Here is a 17,866-nt window from a genome sequence, read left to right on the forward strand (position 1 = left end):
CAAGAGCAATTTGTAAGAGGAAATTATTCAGTAAACCCAGAAGGGCCTAACTCTGAACTAAGAACTCTGAGAAGGTTCACTGAAGTCAAAGACATGGTCTGGGCTGGAAGTGATCATGATCTTCAGGTGGGGTAACTATACATGAAGCAGTAAGTGGGCTCCCGTTGCCTTTGTATGGGGTCTTTTCATCAAGCCCTAAAAGGTATTTACTGAGATCCTCACAGGGACTCATGTCTGAAACAGCTCTTCATTCTCTTTCCTTGTGCATGATTTTCATCATTTGACATTATACACAAGGACACCGTAGATGAGGACTTTTCAAGGTAACAGCAGTTGGGACTTTTAAGCACATCAGCACTCTACTAAAGTACAGAAAGATGATTAGCTTTCACCAAAGAAGGCTAGATAGGAAAAGAAAAAAAGATACATTTAAGAAACAAGAAAAGGACATCAAACATCTGGTTTGGGGTAGAGGAGAAGGGGCTACTGAGAGGTTAATTTAGTGGAAAGGTCATTAAAGGAAGTGTGGACCATCATTCAGGTTTCTGAAATGGGAATCCAAACTCCTGACCTCCTCAACACCCAGCAGTGAAATCATTTTTCATTTCCCATCAAATGTAAGTGTCCCTTTATTATACTGTCCAAATTATAAATGGAAAGTCATCATTTGATCTAAGTAATATCAAAAGAAGCAAAACTCTTATTTTTAAGCTTGATCATCATTCCTAAATGTGTAAACTGGAAGATACTTTGTCATTCACAAAAGGTGCATCTTCTGAATTAAGAAACTTACATTCTTGGGACACCTGGCTGACTCAGTGGGTAGAGTGTGTGACTCTTGACCTTGGGGTTGTAAGTTTGAGACCCATGTTGGGTACAGAGATTATTTAAAAATAAAAACTTTTTTTTTTTGAAGAAATTTACATTCTGAGGAGTTGGCACATCCATGACCCAAGGAGGTCGGCCATTCCTCGCCCCTTCTCCCGTAACCCCCAACCCTTTCTCCGCCTGCTGACCCTAAAACTCAAGCGTGTCTCTGAAAAAGCACCTCAAATCATTATGCAATGACATCTTCATTCACATTAAATTATATATGATATAGTACCAATGATCAGAACTATTTTTCTAAAATACTTTTCTTTTACATGTCTTTTGATTCACACTTAAATTTCACCACTCCATAGTCGTTCGGGAATAAAGCTTTCTTGATAACTGCATTTTTTAAGTTGAATTTTTAGTCATTTAAACGTGATGTTGGAAAAAAAAGACATCATTTCCGATAGAAACCCCACCCTTTCCTGTGGGCTTAGTGTATATTATACACAATTTAACTTGTTCATAACCTTGGATCATCAGCATGTGTATTAATTATTGTCCTGAGCTATAATGTATGATGATGTCTGTAGAGCCTGTTGGCTTCACTAAGTGGTCCTAGACTAATTTTTAAGCTTCTGTGCCTGTTTTACATAGTCTTTTTTTTCATTTCCATCATTGATCTTAAGCTATTTTCTTATATTGCTCTATAGTAGTTACTTTTCTGTCTTCCAGCTCTGAATCCCTCATAGATCTGAAAACCACAAAGCCTAATTGTTAGCATGATGTCTAAAGCAAGAATAAGTAGGGACTGAGTGTCTGCACTTAGTTTAAAGCGCTAATCTTTAGTATACGGAGTTTATGACATCTCTTTTTAAAATGTGAACTACCAGAAGCCTTTTTAGGCTTTTTGATTTTCAGGTGAGTTCATGTTAGCATACTGTGACAGCAGGTTGGATTATGGATAGGTAAGGTGATGATGTATAAATAAATAGAGCCTGGAAATGGTTAAACAGAGATGTTTTTTAAACACGAAGAACTGATTAGTGCACCCGCTGGGTGGCTGTGCTAAATGGCACCAACCCTGGGACTGTAGGGGGTAAGTTACGACTTTTGCAGAAACCGTTCTACCCCAGCTTGCCTTTTAATACTTTAAAGTTGGAGGCAGAAGGAGAAATCAATTTCAGTCCTGTACAATACGAATTTTTTTTTAACTACATGGAAGTCTAAAAAATTATTTATTTTTGTTGAATCTAGATAAGTCTTCTGGTACTAGTAACATTATAATGATTTCTACTTAATAAGCTTTGTATTAGAAGTATATAAATATAATATGATGTAGTATAATTATCTTACCACATATTTAGAAGTAATGCTATATTAGGGGCGCCTGGGTGGCTCAGTGGGTTGAGTGTCCAACTCTCAATTTCGGCTCAGGTAATGATCTCAGGGTTGTGGGAGGGCTCTGCCCTCAGCAGGGAGTCTGCTTGAGATTCTCTCTCTCCTCTCTCTGTCCCTCCTCCTGTGTACGCTGCCTCTCTCTAATAACAATAAATCTTTTTTAAAAAAGAAAAAAATTTAAAAAAGAAATATGCTATATTATTAGAATAGGGTGAAGTTTTAAACAATTTTTGAAGGCTTTGTTCTAAAGCTCCTCATCATTATTGCTTTATTTATTATTTTATTCTAAATTAGATAGACCTAAAAGATGCCTCCAAAGAACGTTCAGTTCTCTCTTAGTGATTAACAAATCACCCTAAACCCTAGTGGCTTACAACAGTTACTGTTTCTCACAAGTGAGGTGGGGGTTCGGAGTCATACTGTCAGTGTTCTCTGGAAGGATTCCTGTAGCAGCTTAAAATCTCCCAAATGATCTATAAACGTGTCTTTTTCCCTGCATCCACACTGGCACTGGACATTGTAATTCATACTTCCAGTTTGGGGGAAAAAATCGAATCTTAATTCTAAAGACAAACTTTTAGAGACTTTAATATAATAGGACCCGTTTGGAGAGAAATTTATCTGAGCAGATGTCACCTGGATGTTTTTAGAAGGTTCCATTTAGTGCAACATTTCTGGGTCATATTTTACATTAATAGCAAAAAATGTCAAAAGTAATCAAACCTTACTTTTGGATTTGCATAGATAATGTTCCCTTTTAAAAATTGTTAATGGGAGATTATAAACCCTGTAATACGATGAGCAAATCCCATGGTTTGTCTTAAGGGTGTTTCCGGTTAAAGAAAATCTTTTCATTTGCATTCTCCTCCTTTATCTGAGAAGGTTAATCTTTTGGCGGTCTGGACGTACTCTTGAGTGCTGATTGAGAAGACCAGTCATCTTAAGGAATAAATGTTTCCATATTGAGTGTTACACAGAAAATACTTCTGGAATTTATATTCAGAATTAGGAACATCATCCTTCTGGCCAGCATGTCAGTTTCAAATTATTCCTGATTTGACATTCAGAAATAAGCATGTTTAGGGTGCTGCCTGGGTGGCTCAGTCAGTTAAGTGTCTGCCTTCGGCTCAGGTCATGATCCTGGGGTCCTGGGATCGAGCCCCATGTTTGGGCTCCCTGCTCAGCAGGGAGCCTGCTTCTCCCTCTCCCTCTGCCCTTCCCCCTGCTTATGCTCTCTCAAATAAGTAAATAAAATCTTCAAAAAAAAAAAGCATGTTTATTGTTTGATGTTTTCTTCCTTCACTTTAGGATCCTGAGAGAAGCCACTTCGTCCTAATTGCTGGGGAGCCATTAAGAGAACCAGTTGTCCAACATGGTAAGCCCCAAACGATGGCAGTTTTCCTGGTTGATTTCTTTTTCTTGGAAACTAGTATACATGTATAGTATTATGGGGAAGAATAGCTGGATTTTTGTCCTCCTTACCTACAAATTCGAAGATTTTGTTTCATTGTTCCATCATCGGAGGAAAATATATACATGGTATTTATTTCCATATTCATTCTCTCCTTCTTTTAAAGGAACAGTTCTTGAATACCTATCACGTGTAGGACATTGAGCTTAGAACGGTAGGGAAACAGAAGTAGTGTTTTGCATTGTGTCATAGGGAACTTCAACTTACAGAAAGATTTTGTGGCCTGCTGCTGGAATATCATTTTTATCTTTACTAAAAACAACAGTGATTTCAATACTGTTTGTAATCCATTGTATTTTTAGTGAAAAATAGGTACCTCTTAAGAATATCTGTTGTGGCAGTTTCTAAAATATTTGAGTCACTCCTTCTTTGTTTAAAAAACAAAAATGAATAGAGGGAACTGTGGTATAGTAGAAATAGGACTTTAGTTGGAGGCAGAAACTCCTGGAATAAGTAACCAGTCACTTCACTTTGTCTTGACTTCCTCATAATATTGTTGTTTTATTAAATGAGGAACATCTAAAAGCACCTAGAATCCAACTTAATATTCATTTTTATTAAGAAATTTTTTTTGTCAACTTATTTAGATAACTGCCTATAAAACATGTCTACTTATCTAATTATGAAATTTAGCGTGCCTTAAAATCCCATCGTATTACCTTGCCTTGCGTGAATTCCCAGGTATACACAATGATTTCAGGGAAAAAAGCCCAGCTGATAATACATTTCAAGAACAACTGATTATTTAAAAAACATTGTTTTTGTTCTATTAATAACTTGAGGGGAAAACATTAAATTATACTCCACCTAGCCAACAGTGGTTGGCCTCCATTTTGCATGCTTCAGTTTCCACTCCAAAGGTGCATGGTTCTAGTTTCCTTTTATCTTGATTGAAGAGCACTGAAATCATTTGTTCTTCTGGAAGAAGCCTGAAGACAGATTGAGAAGGGTCATAATATTTATTCATAGTGGCTAGAATTTAGGTGGGAAAAGGACGTGTGGGATGTAAGTCTTTTGAGTTTAATAATTGCCTCTGCACCAATGATGAGAAATGAGAGTCCGACCAAATGAGGTGACAGACCGAAGGGGTAGGTTTGCTGGGGGCCCCGCCTCCGTTCGTGTTAGGGGAATCCTCTCTCAGAGGCTTGGATCTTGGGAACACTGCATAAGCCTGCACATTCAAACTCAGATTAAGAAGGGAGGAGCAAGATGGTGGAGGAGCAGGAGACCAAACTCAGATTAACCAGACAAGATAGATAAGTGCCTTGACATCTGTTAATGAGAGGCAAAGCATTTTGTTTGGTTTGTTTATTGTGGGGTTTTTTGTTTGTTTATTTTTACTTTTTAAACCCCAGAAAGTTTTTCTTTTACCTGTGTGTGTTTAAAGACAGCCACAACCATCTCTTGGCTGTTTGGGAACCAGTACCAATTTAATGAACTAGCCATTGTTTTTTCTTATCAGGGAGTGTCCTTAATGATGTGTCTACAGATTAAGCATGGAATGTCACAGAATGTTGGAATAGGAAACGTCTTTAGCATCGATGTAGTCATGTCCCTTTTTACAAAGGAGGAAAATGAAATCAATATATTTTATTTATTTACGTAACAGATACTTGGGTAGTATTTATCATTGACTATGATGGGTCAAAGTGCTTTCCATCTATTAATTCATTTAGTCTTCAGGACAACCTTATGAGGTTGGTACCCTCATCCCCATTTTACAGATGAGGAAGTGGAGGTACAGAGGTTCATTGGCTTGTCTACTGCCACATAGCTGGATTCACAGTTGGGCTGTCTGATTTCCAACCACCCTGCCCTTCTGCTTCTTACCGTGTTGGGTTGACCCTCACTCTGCCCTCTGGCTTCTCTGTTGGGAAGTGATGATTAGTAGTGGAGCTGGGATTCGAACCCTAGTCTTCTGACCCCATGCTTTGTGCTCTCCACTATACCAGGGTTCTACATAATGAGAGCTTGAACTCACACCATTTTTATTACTCAGGAGGGAATATAAAGGTTTAAGTAGAGAAAAGACGAAAGCTGTAGTTTGAAAGAGTATTTACGAGATTATTGATGACTATCAAATAATTTTCTTGTTTATAATCCTTACAGTTGATCGATTAAAAAACATGCTTTCTGGGGGATGTAATGTGCAGCATGGCGACTACAATTAATAATACTGTAGTGCATATTTGGAAGTTGCTAAGGGAATAGATCTTAAAAGTTCTCATCACCAGACTGAGGCGCCTGGGTGGCTCAGTCAGTTAAGCGTCTGACTCTTGGTTTTGGCTCAGGTCATGATCTCAGGGTCATGAGATTCAGCCCTGTGTTGGGCTCTGCACTGGATGTGAAACCTGCTTAAGATTCTCTCTCCCCCTCTGCCCCTGCCCTCCTCCGTTCTCTCCCCACCCCCCAAAAAAGTTCTCATCACAAGAAAAAAAAAATCTGTAACTTTGTGTGGTGATGAATATTAACTAGACTTACTGTGGTGATCATTTCACAGTATGTACAAATATCAAATCATTATGTTGTACATCTTGAGACTAATACAATGTGTGTCAATTATGCCTCGATTTCAAAAAACAGTAAATTTAGTGATATAGTATGCAAAAAAAGAACAAAAGGAAAAGAAAAACAAAAACATGCTTTCTGGTTTTAGTTTTCTTCTTCCTCTTAAGGATTCGAGGAGACAAGCTTCCTCAGCTCGGCTTTTGAAGGCTCCAAGCTTCCAGTGCTTCCCTTGTTTCTCAAAGTGTGGCCCACGGACCAGCAGTATCTGCATCACTGAAGAATAGTGAGAAATGCAGGGTTTCAGACTCCACTCTAGACCTCCTGAAACAGAATATACATTTTAATAAGATTCCCAGGTGATTCACATGCACATTATAAATTGAGAAGCAGAGCATCATACTGTAGAAAAGTGTCAAAATGGAAGCCCAGAAGTATACCATTTTTTTCAGAAAAATAATCAGGGGATGGGAGAGGTGCTCCACAAATCCAGACTGTAGTGGTATTATGACGTGCAAGAAATTGGTCCTTGGCCCAGGATCTGCTCTCATTTTGAGTTCCATTTCCCTTTCTTCTATGTGTCCTTTAAAAGTTGACTTCTCAGGGCACCTGGGTGGCTCAGTCGGTTAAGCGTCTGCTTTTGGCTCAGGTCATGATCCCAGGGTCCTGGGATCGAACCCCGCATCGGGCTCCCTGCTCAGCAGGGATCCTGCTTCTCCCTCTACCTCTGCCTGCCACTCTACTTGTGCTCTCTCTCTATCTCTCTGTCAAATAAATAAATTTAAAAAGAAAAAGTTGACTTCTCCAAGGTGTCCTCTTGGATTGATTTTGTATATGAGAGCTCTGTCATTCTTTCCTACCTGATATAGTTCAGGTCTCTATCTCCAGATGAAATTTATTTCATGAGCCCCAGATCCATGTTTCTAGCAACACACCAAGCACCTCTGCCAGGAAGCTGTTCTCTTGTCTCCACTTCCTTCATGTCAGAATATCCAGAGCTGGACTCCTTGTTCTACCCACAGCCTCCTGTGTCTGGTATCTCAGCTGCCCTTAACAATTCTACCATCGGGGCGCCTGGGTGGCTCAGTCGTTGGGCGTCTGCCTTCGGCTCAGGTCATGATCCTGGGGTTCTGGGATCGAGCCCCGCGTCGGGCTCCCTGCTCCGCGGGAAGCCTGCTTCTCCCTCTCCCTCTCCCCCTGCTTGTGTTCCCTCTCTCGCTGTCTCTCTCTCTGTCAAATAAATAAAATAAAATCTTTAAAAAAAAAAAAATTCTACCATCAACTCAGCCTCACAGGCCAGATACCTTCTCTATCCTGGTGCCAAAGTCTTTAAAAACTGCAGATCAGATCACATTACTGTCTGCTGAACCCTTCAGTGACTCTTGATCGCCTGCAGAATTATGCCCGAACTTCTTCCCACAGACCACATCCAAAGCCCACAGGGGTCTGGCCTCTTCCTGCATGGCCATTCTTCCCCCCTTCAGTCTCTCCTTCTAGCACTGTGCCCCCATCCTCAATTCGTCCACTTTGAGCAAAACCCGAGTTCAAATGTAGGAATTAGACAAAGGCGCCAATAGGCTGTGACCCGTGGGCCAAATCTGCCCACTGCATGTTTTTGTAAATAAAGTTTTATTGGAACACAGCCATCCCTATTCACTTTCATATAGTCTATGTCTACTCTTATGTCAACAGAAGAGTTGAGTAGTGGAGACAGACACTGTTTGACCCACAAAATCTAAAATACATACTATCTGGCCCTTTACAGAAAAAGTTTGCCAACTGGTAGAGAAACCAAAATGTGATGGTTTCTTGACTCAAAATGTTTGTAATCTCCTGTTTATTGCCAATGAGTTGCTGCTAATTTTCAAGAGTGACTCAAACCCCTCATATAAGGGCACAGCTTTGTATACTGTGTAGACACCAAAACTGTGACATTTGCCAGTTCTTTGCATCAGATCAGTTCAGTTCTTGACCTCAGCTGTTGCTATCAAACTAACAAACACAGGAAATCTTAAAAGTTCCTACCATGAGAAAAAACAATTCTGTGTGTGGTGACAGATGTTAACCAGATTTACTGTGCTGATCATTCCACAATATATACAAATATTGAATCATTGTGTTGTCCACCTGAAACTCCACCGGAAAATACAACATAATGTTGTATGTCAATTACCCCTCAGTAAAAAAAAAAAAAAAGGAAGAAAAAACTCACAACTATAAAAATTGTTTTAATGGAACCAAGCCCAAGAATATTTCGAATGAAGAGATTACCATTGCTGATGACAACTTGCAACAGTGACTTGAGTGGGATGCAGTTGTTTATGTGATTTGTTTATCTGAAGTTTGGCCTTTATAATTCTACACAATACTAGTCAAGAAACTTGTATTATAGTCCTTAGGGATTGGACGCTGCGAAAATCACCTTTTACTACTCAGATATGCCTGGATTGGTTTCCGATTAAGAACTCCAGAAATATATATCGTTTTTAGTAATAGAAGAAAATATTATCATCACCCAGAACTTTCAGAATGTCTCTTTCTGCCCTAGGTCCATTTGTGATGAACACCAATGAGGAGATTTCTCAGGCCATTCTTGATTTCAGAAATGCGAAAAATGGGTTTGAAAGAGCCCAAACCTGGAAATCAAAGATTGGAAACTAGTGAAGAGCACCAGACCAGGTCTCCGTGCTTTCTAGAATTTTGCCAGGCATCCATCCATTCAGCACATTGAGTTTCCAAAGCTGACTGAGCCGATGCTTCTAGAGTGATAACACGGTTTTTATAGCAATGCACACGAGATATTTCCTGGTCCATGCAAATAAACCTAATTGTTGCTTCTTTAAAAATCAGTGTTCTTCATTTTGATCTAAGTTACTAAGTTTCTGTTTAAACAAATCATTTTGTGTATGTTTCCCTTTTCATGTGTGTATGAATGTTTTGTGATTTTTGCGCACGGGTGAGTTTTGTAAGCATATCTGATTGCTTTCTGCGTGTCCCTGGCAGTCGATGTGCGAGCGTCTGAGGTCCCTTCCCGGGCAATGCAGTTTCCATACAACATTCATGCCTGTGTGCTGGGGTTTCACATTACGGGTTATGTGCGTTAAAGTAACAGCAGTCCTGAGGGTTTGAGTCAGTTTTTAAACCGGCCCTGCTATTGGTAGGGACGCGACAGGATTACAGCCAAGACTTCCCTGCATTTTCTGCCAAAATCGCTGTCAGATTTAAGACACATGCTTCCGCAACCTTCCATGAGGGTTGCGAGAAAAGTTTGAATCCAGAATTGGGTTCCAGCCTTCTGTGGCTGCTGACATTGGTGGCCACATCACCTCCTCACAGAGCAACTAGAACCTGGGGCATAGGGTGGAAGGATTGTTTTTTTTTTTTTTTTTTTTAATTTGCTGGACGTGAAGTGAATTTCGAGTGCTTTTTCATGTCAAGTGCAAGTCATGTCCACCTCCTGATTATTTTTGGAGCATGAGAGCATTTAAATTTTTTTTTTTTATCTCTCTCCCCGCATAAGATTGAGCAAAAACGTTCCTTGACTAATTGAAGTCATTTCATTGGATTTTGATCACAACTGATTATTTGTTTTTTTCCATGTGAAGTCTTGGGGTTTCGAACTTTCCTTCTGGAGAATGCCTTTTGAAACAGTTTGCTCTCGCTGCCTGATGCCAACTGCTTGGTAAACCAGTGGATATTAAAATACTCAAAATGTACAGACAATGGGCCATGCTGAATGTTTTCATGATGTCTTATCTGCAGTTGGTGCAGGGCTCCAGTTATGAACATGGACCAGTGAAGGTAGGTGGCTTAATTTTTAGTGTGATGCAGAGTTTTCTTATTGGCTTATACAGAGGACTTTCTTTCTTTGCCCCCCATTTTCCAGACAATATAAGACACTCCCAGTAGTGGACAGGATATATCTTGCGTTGGTTAATGAGTATTCTGGTTCTTAGGCTTACTAAGATTCTTGCCATGCGTGTTTGAAAATGCTGGTTTTTTGTTGTTGTTGTTGTTTGGAGATGTAATAGAACATGAATGAGCCCTCTGGGCACTTTTCAGATGGCTAAGTTTCTCCTTAATTAGATATGCAGATGGCACAGTGATTTTCTAATGAAACACTGATTTGTTTTTGTGACACGGATAACTGTGTGGGCCATTTATTCACATTGTTTGTAAGCAGCAAACGTTAGTTTAGTTTCATTTCTTTTGTAAATCGCAAACTGCAATACTTTCTCCAGATAGTTTCTCTCTGGTTTTCTAAAATACCCATAGCTACCATCTAGAAAAATGTCTTCTTGGAAGTCGTTTGGGTTTTGGCTTTTTGAAATGTGTAAAATTCAACAGTAATTGAATCCTTGGTTCTATGGGCAAGCCTCAGAGCCGGATGAGTTGAGAGTAATGCAAAAGAATTAACTGGGATGTTACTTGGCGAGCAATATTTTGCCCAGTTTCATGTATTTTGTAGATTATACTGTTTTCTTCAGCTCTTTAGTTTGAAAATGATTTGGATTTAATTGTTTTGACAGAAGCGGTGCTGAATTGTTACTGATTAAGGAATTTCTGGCCACGAGCAGTCAGATGTGAACTTGAGGTTTTGTAGCTGTTGTTAGGACACACATTTTCAGCAGGGGTGATATCGCCCCCAACAGGAGAAGATTGGTCCTTGGGGTGAACAAGTCTTCCTCTCATTCCATGTGGAGTACAGATGTACATAGGGTGCCTAAACAGACACACAGTTTGTCTGTGAAGGTTGAACGCTGTGCTGGGGGACAGCCACCTTGTCTGGCAGTCTACTCAAGTCTTTCTAAAAAAAAAAAAGAAAAGAAAAGAAAAAAGGAAAATCTAGCTTCCCAAATTCCACATGCACTCCGGAGAACCCACAGCTGCTGTTCGGCTCCCCCTCATTGCCACCGGCGTGCGGGCTGCATCTCAATGCCAGATGGTAGGCAGAGAGGAATCCACTGTTGAGCCTAGGTGACAGGGGAAGAAATTGGACTTGTTCGAAGCAAATAAGACTTCTCAGGCTGTTCAGCTTTTTTGAAGTCCACGAAACTCAGGAATCCTTTAGATGTGCTGGGTTCATGGAAGCTTTTTTTTTCTTTTTTCCTCTCCAGTGTTACGCATGGATTTAAAAAAATGTTTCCATTTGACTTTGAACGTTACTGCACTGGACAGCACAAGAGGAGATTTTGAATTGTTGGAAAGAAGTAATATGCTTGAGGTTCTTCCGCTCTTTTAAAGAGCTCAGACACCAAGAATTCTTTAGGTGTCCTAGGCATGGTGAGGTTTTAAGTGTTTCAGATGTACTGATCACACGTGAACTTATTTCGTGGGGCGGTGGAAGAAAGAGTTTGAATTTGTATGTGACAGAAGACATGTCCTTACACATGGAAGATGCAGCATTATATGCTTAGTAATATACTATTAGCGATTTTTTCATATATGTCTGAGTTTCCTTTAAAAAATGAAGCTCCAGGGCGCCTGGGTGGCTCAGTCGTTAAGTGTCTGCCTTCGGCTCAGGTCATGATCCCAGGGTCCTGGGATCGAGCCCCGCATCGGGCTCCCTGCTCGGCGGGAAGCCTGCTTCTCCCTCTCCCACTCCCCCTGCTTGTGTTCCTGCTCTCGCTATGTCTCTCTCTGTCAAATAAATAAATAAATAATCTTAAAAAAAAAAAAAAATGAAGCTCCATATATTGCGCTTCTGTCTACCCAACCCCTAGCTAAATTAAATGTTTCCGATGTGAAGGGCGGGGGTGCCTGGAGTAAGCAGAAGTTTTGGCATAGATGTGACTGGGTAGTGTGAGGGATAAGGAGCTGCACCATATTGGTTATTGGACTTTTCCTTTAGCCCCTTTTTCTTAAGAGAAAATCTAAGAAGAAATATGCTTCTTAATGTTCTTGTTTAAATGAAAATTTAGTATGGAAGTGTATTCGAGATGGTAATAAACACTGGGATATGAATTTATTTTTTTGCTCTGGGAGATAAAAATGTTCCATTTATTATTAGACATTTTCAAGTTCTTCCTTAGTAGTAGGTCCATGAACGTGTTCTTCTCTCCACCCTCCTCCTGTCTTCTAGCCCCCTCTGTTCCTAAATGGATGGCAATGCCAATTCTGTTCCCTAGGTTGCCCTTCCCTTACAGTCCTCACTTTCTGTCCTTGAACATTGTCCTTGTCTTCAGGTTAGACTAGCATTGCCTCTACCCTAATTATACGAGTCTGTGAATATTTTTCCTGCAACAACCATGTATCCAGCTACTGATACCCCAGACGATTGCACTTAATGCCACTGGAGTGTGAGGCATCCTAATTTCATTAGTCTTGCTACTTGTATTTAGGAGAGCTGTTTGGGGTCAGCAGTGCATGGACTTTGTGAACTGAGATAATTCTGTTTGAAAATCTCAACGCAAATCTGTATATACTGTTCAGCTGCTGAGTTTCTCAATCTAAGCAGAACACATTTTCTTCTAGAAACAGGGTTAACCCAGTGCCTGATCTTGGCTCACTGATATAATCAGATTAACCATCTAGATGTGGGATTTATTGGTGTCTGTTTTCTCCAGATTTTTTTCTACAGTTGGGGTAGTCCTATATAGTTGCACAGGATGTGCACTGCCCAACTCTAGGAAGCTTTACATAGACTCACATCTGTATGTGACAGCCCTGAGTACCACAGTGTTCACATTCTGGGCATTCGGTCATAATTACCTATAATTTCACTGTCCAGTCGTTCACACTGACTGTCTGGCCAGCACTATTTCTGGTTTATTTGATAAGCAGTTCTTGTCATCGGGAATCCTGGCATCTCCTTGAGCACTCCTATGAAGCCAGCCTCCATAAATCTTTTCAAAGTCACTGATGCAAACATACCACTAGAGTGATGAAGGAATAACTGCAGGTTATGGTAGGCTTCCCCCACTCTTTCCTGGCAAAATTGGTTTCCTTCTCCTCCACACTACCTCCTAGCCCCCTCTTTCTTCACTGGTGGATGAATGTTGGTGGGTGTTGGAGCCATTCAAACTGTATGTGATACCAAGACCCACTGGAACGTCTGAACTTTCATGAGAAGTCCTGTGGCCGACAGGACTTCATAGGCTTGGTGTCACGTGCCTTCTCCTGAAATCGACTCTAGAGTGAATTGAATAACAAGAACTGAGGGCACCTTGCTTATTTCACTCCAGGAAGCAGACCCTCTTTTCCCCTCCCTCTTTTCACTTCCTAAGTCATTCACCGGAGAAGTCCATTGACTCTGTTGCTGGTCACATGGCCCAATGAGTTCTTGTTCACTTTTCAATCAGGCACAGTCCTTGGCACAAAAGACATTTGAAATGTTTTCTATTAACTTCTTCATTTATGAGCCTGTAGCTAACTGTGTTGAATTACATGCTTCTATACACAGATCTGTTCTATGCTAGTCAGTCACTTTTAACTGGTGGTTGAAGCTTTTATATCACCATAGCATGTTATTGGTATTCAGGATACAATAGAACCCACCGTATCTTACATCTTCCTTGTATGACTTATTTTTTAATTTAAAAATCCTGATTTGGACTTGTGGATAAACCTTTATTGTAGGCCCCTACGAGCACTAGGAAAAAAATACCAGTAAGGCTAAATGTTGAACGAGTTCCATTATGGAACCCCTTTTGGGAGCAGCTTATAAAACGTAGTTTATGGGATGAAAATACAGTATTTGGACACATGAACCCTTCCGTGTAGAGCCTGATGTAAGATCTGGAACTCCTGGGTACATTTATCACTACCACAAGTGGCTGGAGGTCCTAGAGAAATAAGGACACACATGACAGTAACCTTGTTTCTGAGCGCATTTCTAAACTTAACTCTTTCCTACCACTCGAGATTAGCAGAGAGGGTGGGGAACTATACATAATTGGGAATGTCACTGAGATGAGAGGCAAGGAGACCTTTCTTCTTAGGTGGCTTCCATGCAAAGTCCAGTTTTTTCTCTCTTGGCACAAATTCTTATAATCTCTAGCAAGATACTAGGACATTATAAAGCAAAGACACACTGAGGCCTCCCTGCATCGTGAAAGATTTGACCGATCATAAGGTCCCAGTTGGTAAAAGATCTCCCTTGCCTCGCGTTAGAACTTAACTGTGTTCGACAGTTCATTCACTCAGTTGTTGAGTGCCTACGATGTCATGGAGAAGATCAGACAGGAGGGGGAGACTGTGTTCGACTCTCCTGGAACTTACATTCCAATGGCGGGGAGAGGCAGGCAGTAGCAAATCTATAACCTGTCAGGGGTCGTGCCATGGAGAAGATCAGGCAGGAGGGGGAGACACAGAGTGATGGGTGGGGGAGACTTCTCGTATTTGATTTCACTTGTGCAGAGCCCTGAAGGAAGTGAGGGGGGCCGCGGCAACCATTGTGCACTGGCCATGGGGAGGGCAGGGAGGTGGCTTGGGGGTTTGGGTCGTAGCCAGGGGGCCAGTGAAGCTGGAATAGGGAGGGAGGGGGCACCAGAGCCACAGTGGTTGAGGTTGGCAAAGTAGCCAGGGCGGATCATATAGGGTGTGGCTGTGTTCCAATAAAACTTTATGGGTACTGAAATTTGAATTGCGTATCATTTTCATGCATTGTGAAATAATCCTCATCTTCTCTTCATTTGTTTCAACCACTTAAAATTACAAAAAAATCATTCTTAGCTCATGGGCCATAGTAAAATCGGCTGTAGGCTGGATTGGGCCCGCGGATCATAGTTTGCCAACCCTGATCTATATCATTACATGATTTTTATCTTCTGCATTGTATGTATCGGTACTTGAAATTTTTAATTTGGTATAAGTTTAGTGCTTTGTCATCCTCCACTAGAAGGAAAGCTTTTTAAGAACAGGAACTTGTCTCTTTTTTTTTTTTTCTCTCCTCCTTCGTTTTAAGAAGGTGCTTATGCTCCTTGGCGTCGGGCATGCACCCCTGCTCCGGCCCCAGCCAGAGTTCCGTCAGAAGTTGCTTATGCTCCTTGGCGTTGGGCATGCACCCCTGCTCCGGCCCTAGCCGGAGTCCCTCTGCCCCAACGGCAGCCAGTCCAGTGCACCTGCGACGTGTCCTTACCACCTGCAGGGTGCCCTGAGCATGGGAACTCTGCATTACGTGCTTCGGCATCTCAGTCACCTACTACAAAGCCCGTGAGAGAGTAGATACTACAAGAAGTGTGTGTGGACTGACTGATGGACAAGGCCTCTGGGATTTTGAGATACCCAGCTTATAAACTGCTGCATTAAATAATCTCCAACATCTACTCTCACCATGGCTTGTCTGATTTCAATTGTTTACATTTGGAAGCATTTTTGATAAGGCAGTAGATTCACCCTGTGCGGTTTGCCTCTGGGGATTAGAGAGGGTTCACATGGCGTTATCAAAGAACCCTGCAGTGTCCTTTTAGCCACAAGCCCTCCCGTAAGGTGTTCACTGCTAGGAGCCAGTTACAGAAGGAAGTCCCCTTTGCCCATATTCTAGCCTAGTGGTCACAGAAAGAGAGACAGGCAGAACAGCATTGGGCCACACGGCAGCTCTGGATAAAACACGGACATCGTGATGATTTCCTTCACCTTGGCGATCCCTGAGAAGTGCTGTCCATGTTTTCATCTGGTGATTGGTGATTTGTGGGGATGTGGTAGATTATGGCAAAGTACTCTGGTTGGATACTTTAGCAGTCAGCATAGGCCAGGATTTGCTGCAACGATAAGCACCCCCCAGATCGTGGCAACTCAGAAACAGGTTTATTTATTGCTCATACCAAAGGACCATCCTGGTTAGTTCAGGATGAAACTGGCTGAGCCTCCACATCTTGAATGTCATTAATCACTGTGACAGAGGGCAGGAGAGCCCTGGAGAGTCTTGCCTTGGCAATTAAATGTTCTGGCCCGGAAGTGACACATGTCACTTCTGGTCACAGCCCCTTGACCCATTGCTCCATCGAACCACAAGGGGCCAGAAAGTGCAGTCCTTCCATGTACTCAGAAGATAAAAAGCTGGAAATATTTGGTGAACGGTATTAATGACTAACACAACTCTGATTGCTTCTAAATATTTTTGAACATGTCTTTGAGATGGGGAACAACCATGGTTGGATACTGGGGTAGAGTCGCTGAAGGAAGACACTTAAGTTTACTTCTCCTGTTCAAGAGTAGGCTCCTTTTCCCTGGAAAAAGAACAGCTGTACATTCAGTTCAGTAAGTATTTGTGGAATGTCTATGATGTGCCAGGCACATGAGTGGAAATGATATTTTTATGAAATAAAGATGTCTTAGTTATTTTCATGTCTTACCAACAACCGAGGAGTTCAGTTTGGCCTGTGGGAAGGATAATTTTAAGGCCTGGAACTTTAGGTAATAATGTAAATTTTTAGGAGTCTTTTTTTGGTTGTTGTTCATTGTTACCTAAATAATTATAACACTCACATGTTTGAGAAAAGTGTTGCTTTTCTGAAATCTAGGTTTGGCTAAAATTGTTTCTGGAGAGAGATAATGACATTTGCGGGATATTTTGTTGCTGCTTACGGTTCCATTCTGCAGAGAGTTAGGAAGGGTGTAATTTTGACTGGGTGAATGCCCTGAATTCATCCTAAGTTAAGATTCCTCAAAAAGGGGTGCCTGGGTGGCTCAGTTGGTTAGGCGACTGCCTTCAGCTCAGGTCATGATCATGGAGTCCTGGGATCGAGTCCCACATCAGGCTCCCTGCTCAGCGGGGAGTCTGCTTCTCCCTCTGACCCTCCCCCTTCTCATGCTCTCTGTCTCTCATTCTCTCTCTCAAATAAATAAATAAAATCTTAAAAAGATTCCTCAAAAAGAAGAGTGGGATGAAGAAGTAAATGCAGACTTTGCGGTGGTGTGCTTGGTTCATAACTATACCCTCACAGCAAGACTGGGGATCATGGGGCATCTTCGATGGTGCAGAGAATATTGGCAAGGAAGAGAAGGAGAGCCCTGGATGTTGATGTGAGACCATTGCGTCTTTAGAAGAAGGGAAAAGTGGGACACACTGGGCTGACTGCCAGCAGTATAGTGGGGTGCCTTGCCAAAAAGACATGAAGTTTTACATAAAGATTCTCTGCCCATCCAACAGATTGTGGTACGCTTAGGCTGAAATAGGGCTGTAGCAGTTAACTGTGCCACAATAACGCTGTGTAACAAACCAGTCCAAACTTCAGTGGCTTCAAAAATCTATTCTCACTTGTGTTGCTCTGGGTCAGCTGGGAGTCAGGATCAAGGCTCAAGCCATCGGTTGAGTGTGGGTCTGCCCCACATGTCTCTCATCCTCCTTGGATCAGTGGGCTAGCAGGGGCAGGTACTTGTGATGGCAGAAATATAGAAGTGTACACTCGTGAGTACATTTCAGTACTCTGTGTCATCTCTTGTAATGTCCCACTGGTCAAAGCAAGTCACATGGCCCAACATCAATAGGGCTTAAATACTTCTCCCTTTTGGGGCACAGCTGTGAAGTTGTTTTTAACAATAACCTAATCACCATGAAGGCTTTGAGTTGTTTCCTTACACATTGGGCCCTTGATCTTTGAGATCAATGATAAAGAAACTGTAACAGACCTCAGGAATACATACTCTTGGGGTTATTCAGAGCACCCTTTTGAGTCTTGCCACTCAAGTCCATCCCACATTCATCTACCCCACATTTCCTAAGCACAGATACAT

At 41.5% G+C, this 17,866-nt stretch overlaps 2 protein-coding genes across 7 annotated transcripts in view; both read left to right on the forward strand.

Moving 5' to 3' along the window:
- Positions 1-9,036, forward strand: part of PIR (pirin) — a 102,035-nt gene extending 92,999 nt beyond the window's left edge. For 3 of the 5 annotated variants that reach the window (XM_081809144.1, XM_081809146.1, XM_081809143.1), the window contains 2 exons: positions 3,523-3,589; positions 8,739-9,036. In XM_081809144.1, the coding sequence (XP_081665270.1) occupies positions 3,523-3,589; positions 8,739-8,851 (180 nt within the window). In that variant the 3' untranslated portion in view covers positions 8,852-9,036. Of the gene's footprint in view, positions 1-3,522; positions 3,590-6,341; positions 6,550-8,738 lie in introns of those variants that run through there. The other 2 variants (XR_014141394.1, XM_081809145.1) reach the window with 2 other exon arrangements.
- Positions 9,037-9,157: 121 nt separating this feature from the next.
- Positions 9,158-17,866, forward strand: part of VEGFD (vascular endothelial growth factor D) — a 38,120-nt gene continuing 29,411 nt past the window's right edge. For both annotated transcript variants that reach the window (XM_081809138.1, XM_081809139.1), the window contains exon 1: positions 9,158-9,991. In XM_081809138.1, coding sequence (XP_081665264.1) covers positions 9,902-9,991 — 90 coding nt within the window. In that variant the 5' untranslated portion in view covers positions 9,158-9,901. The remainder of the gene's footprint in view (positions 9,992-17,866) is intronic.

The sequence above is a fragment of the Leptonychotes weddellii genome, chromosome X, assembly GCF_054177405.1.
Source record: "Leptonychotes weddellii isolate Sample4059 chromosome X, ASM5417740v2, whole genome shotgun sequence".
Lineage (NCBI taxonomy): Eukaryota > Metazoa > Chordata > Mammalia > Carnivora > Phocidae > Leptonychotes > Leptonychotes weddellii.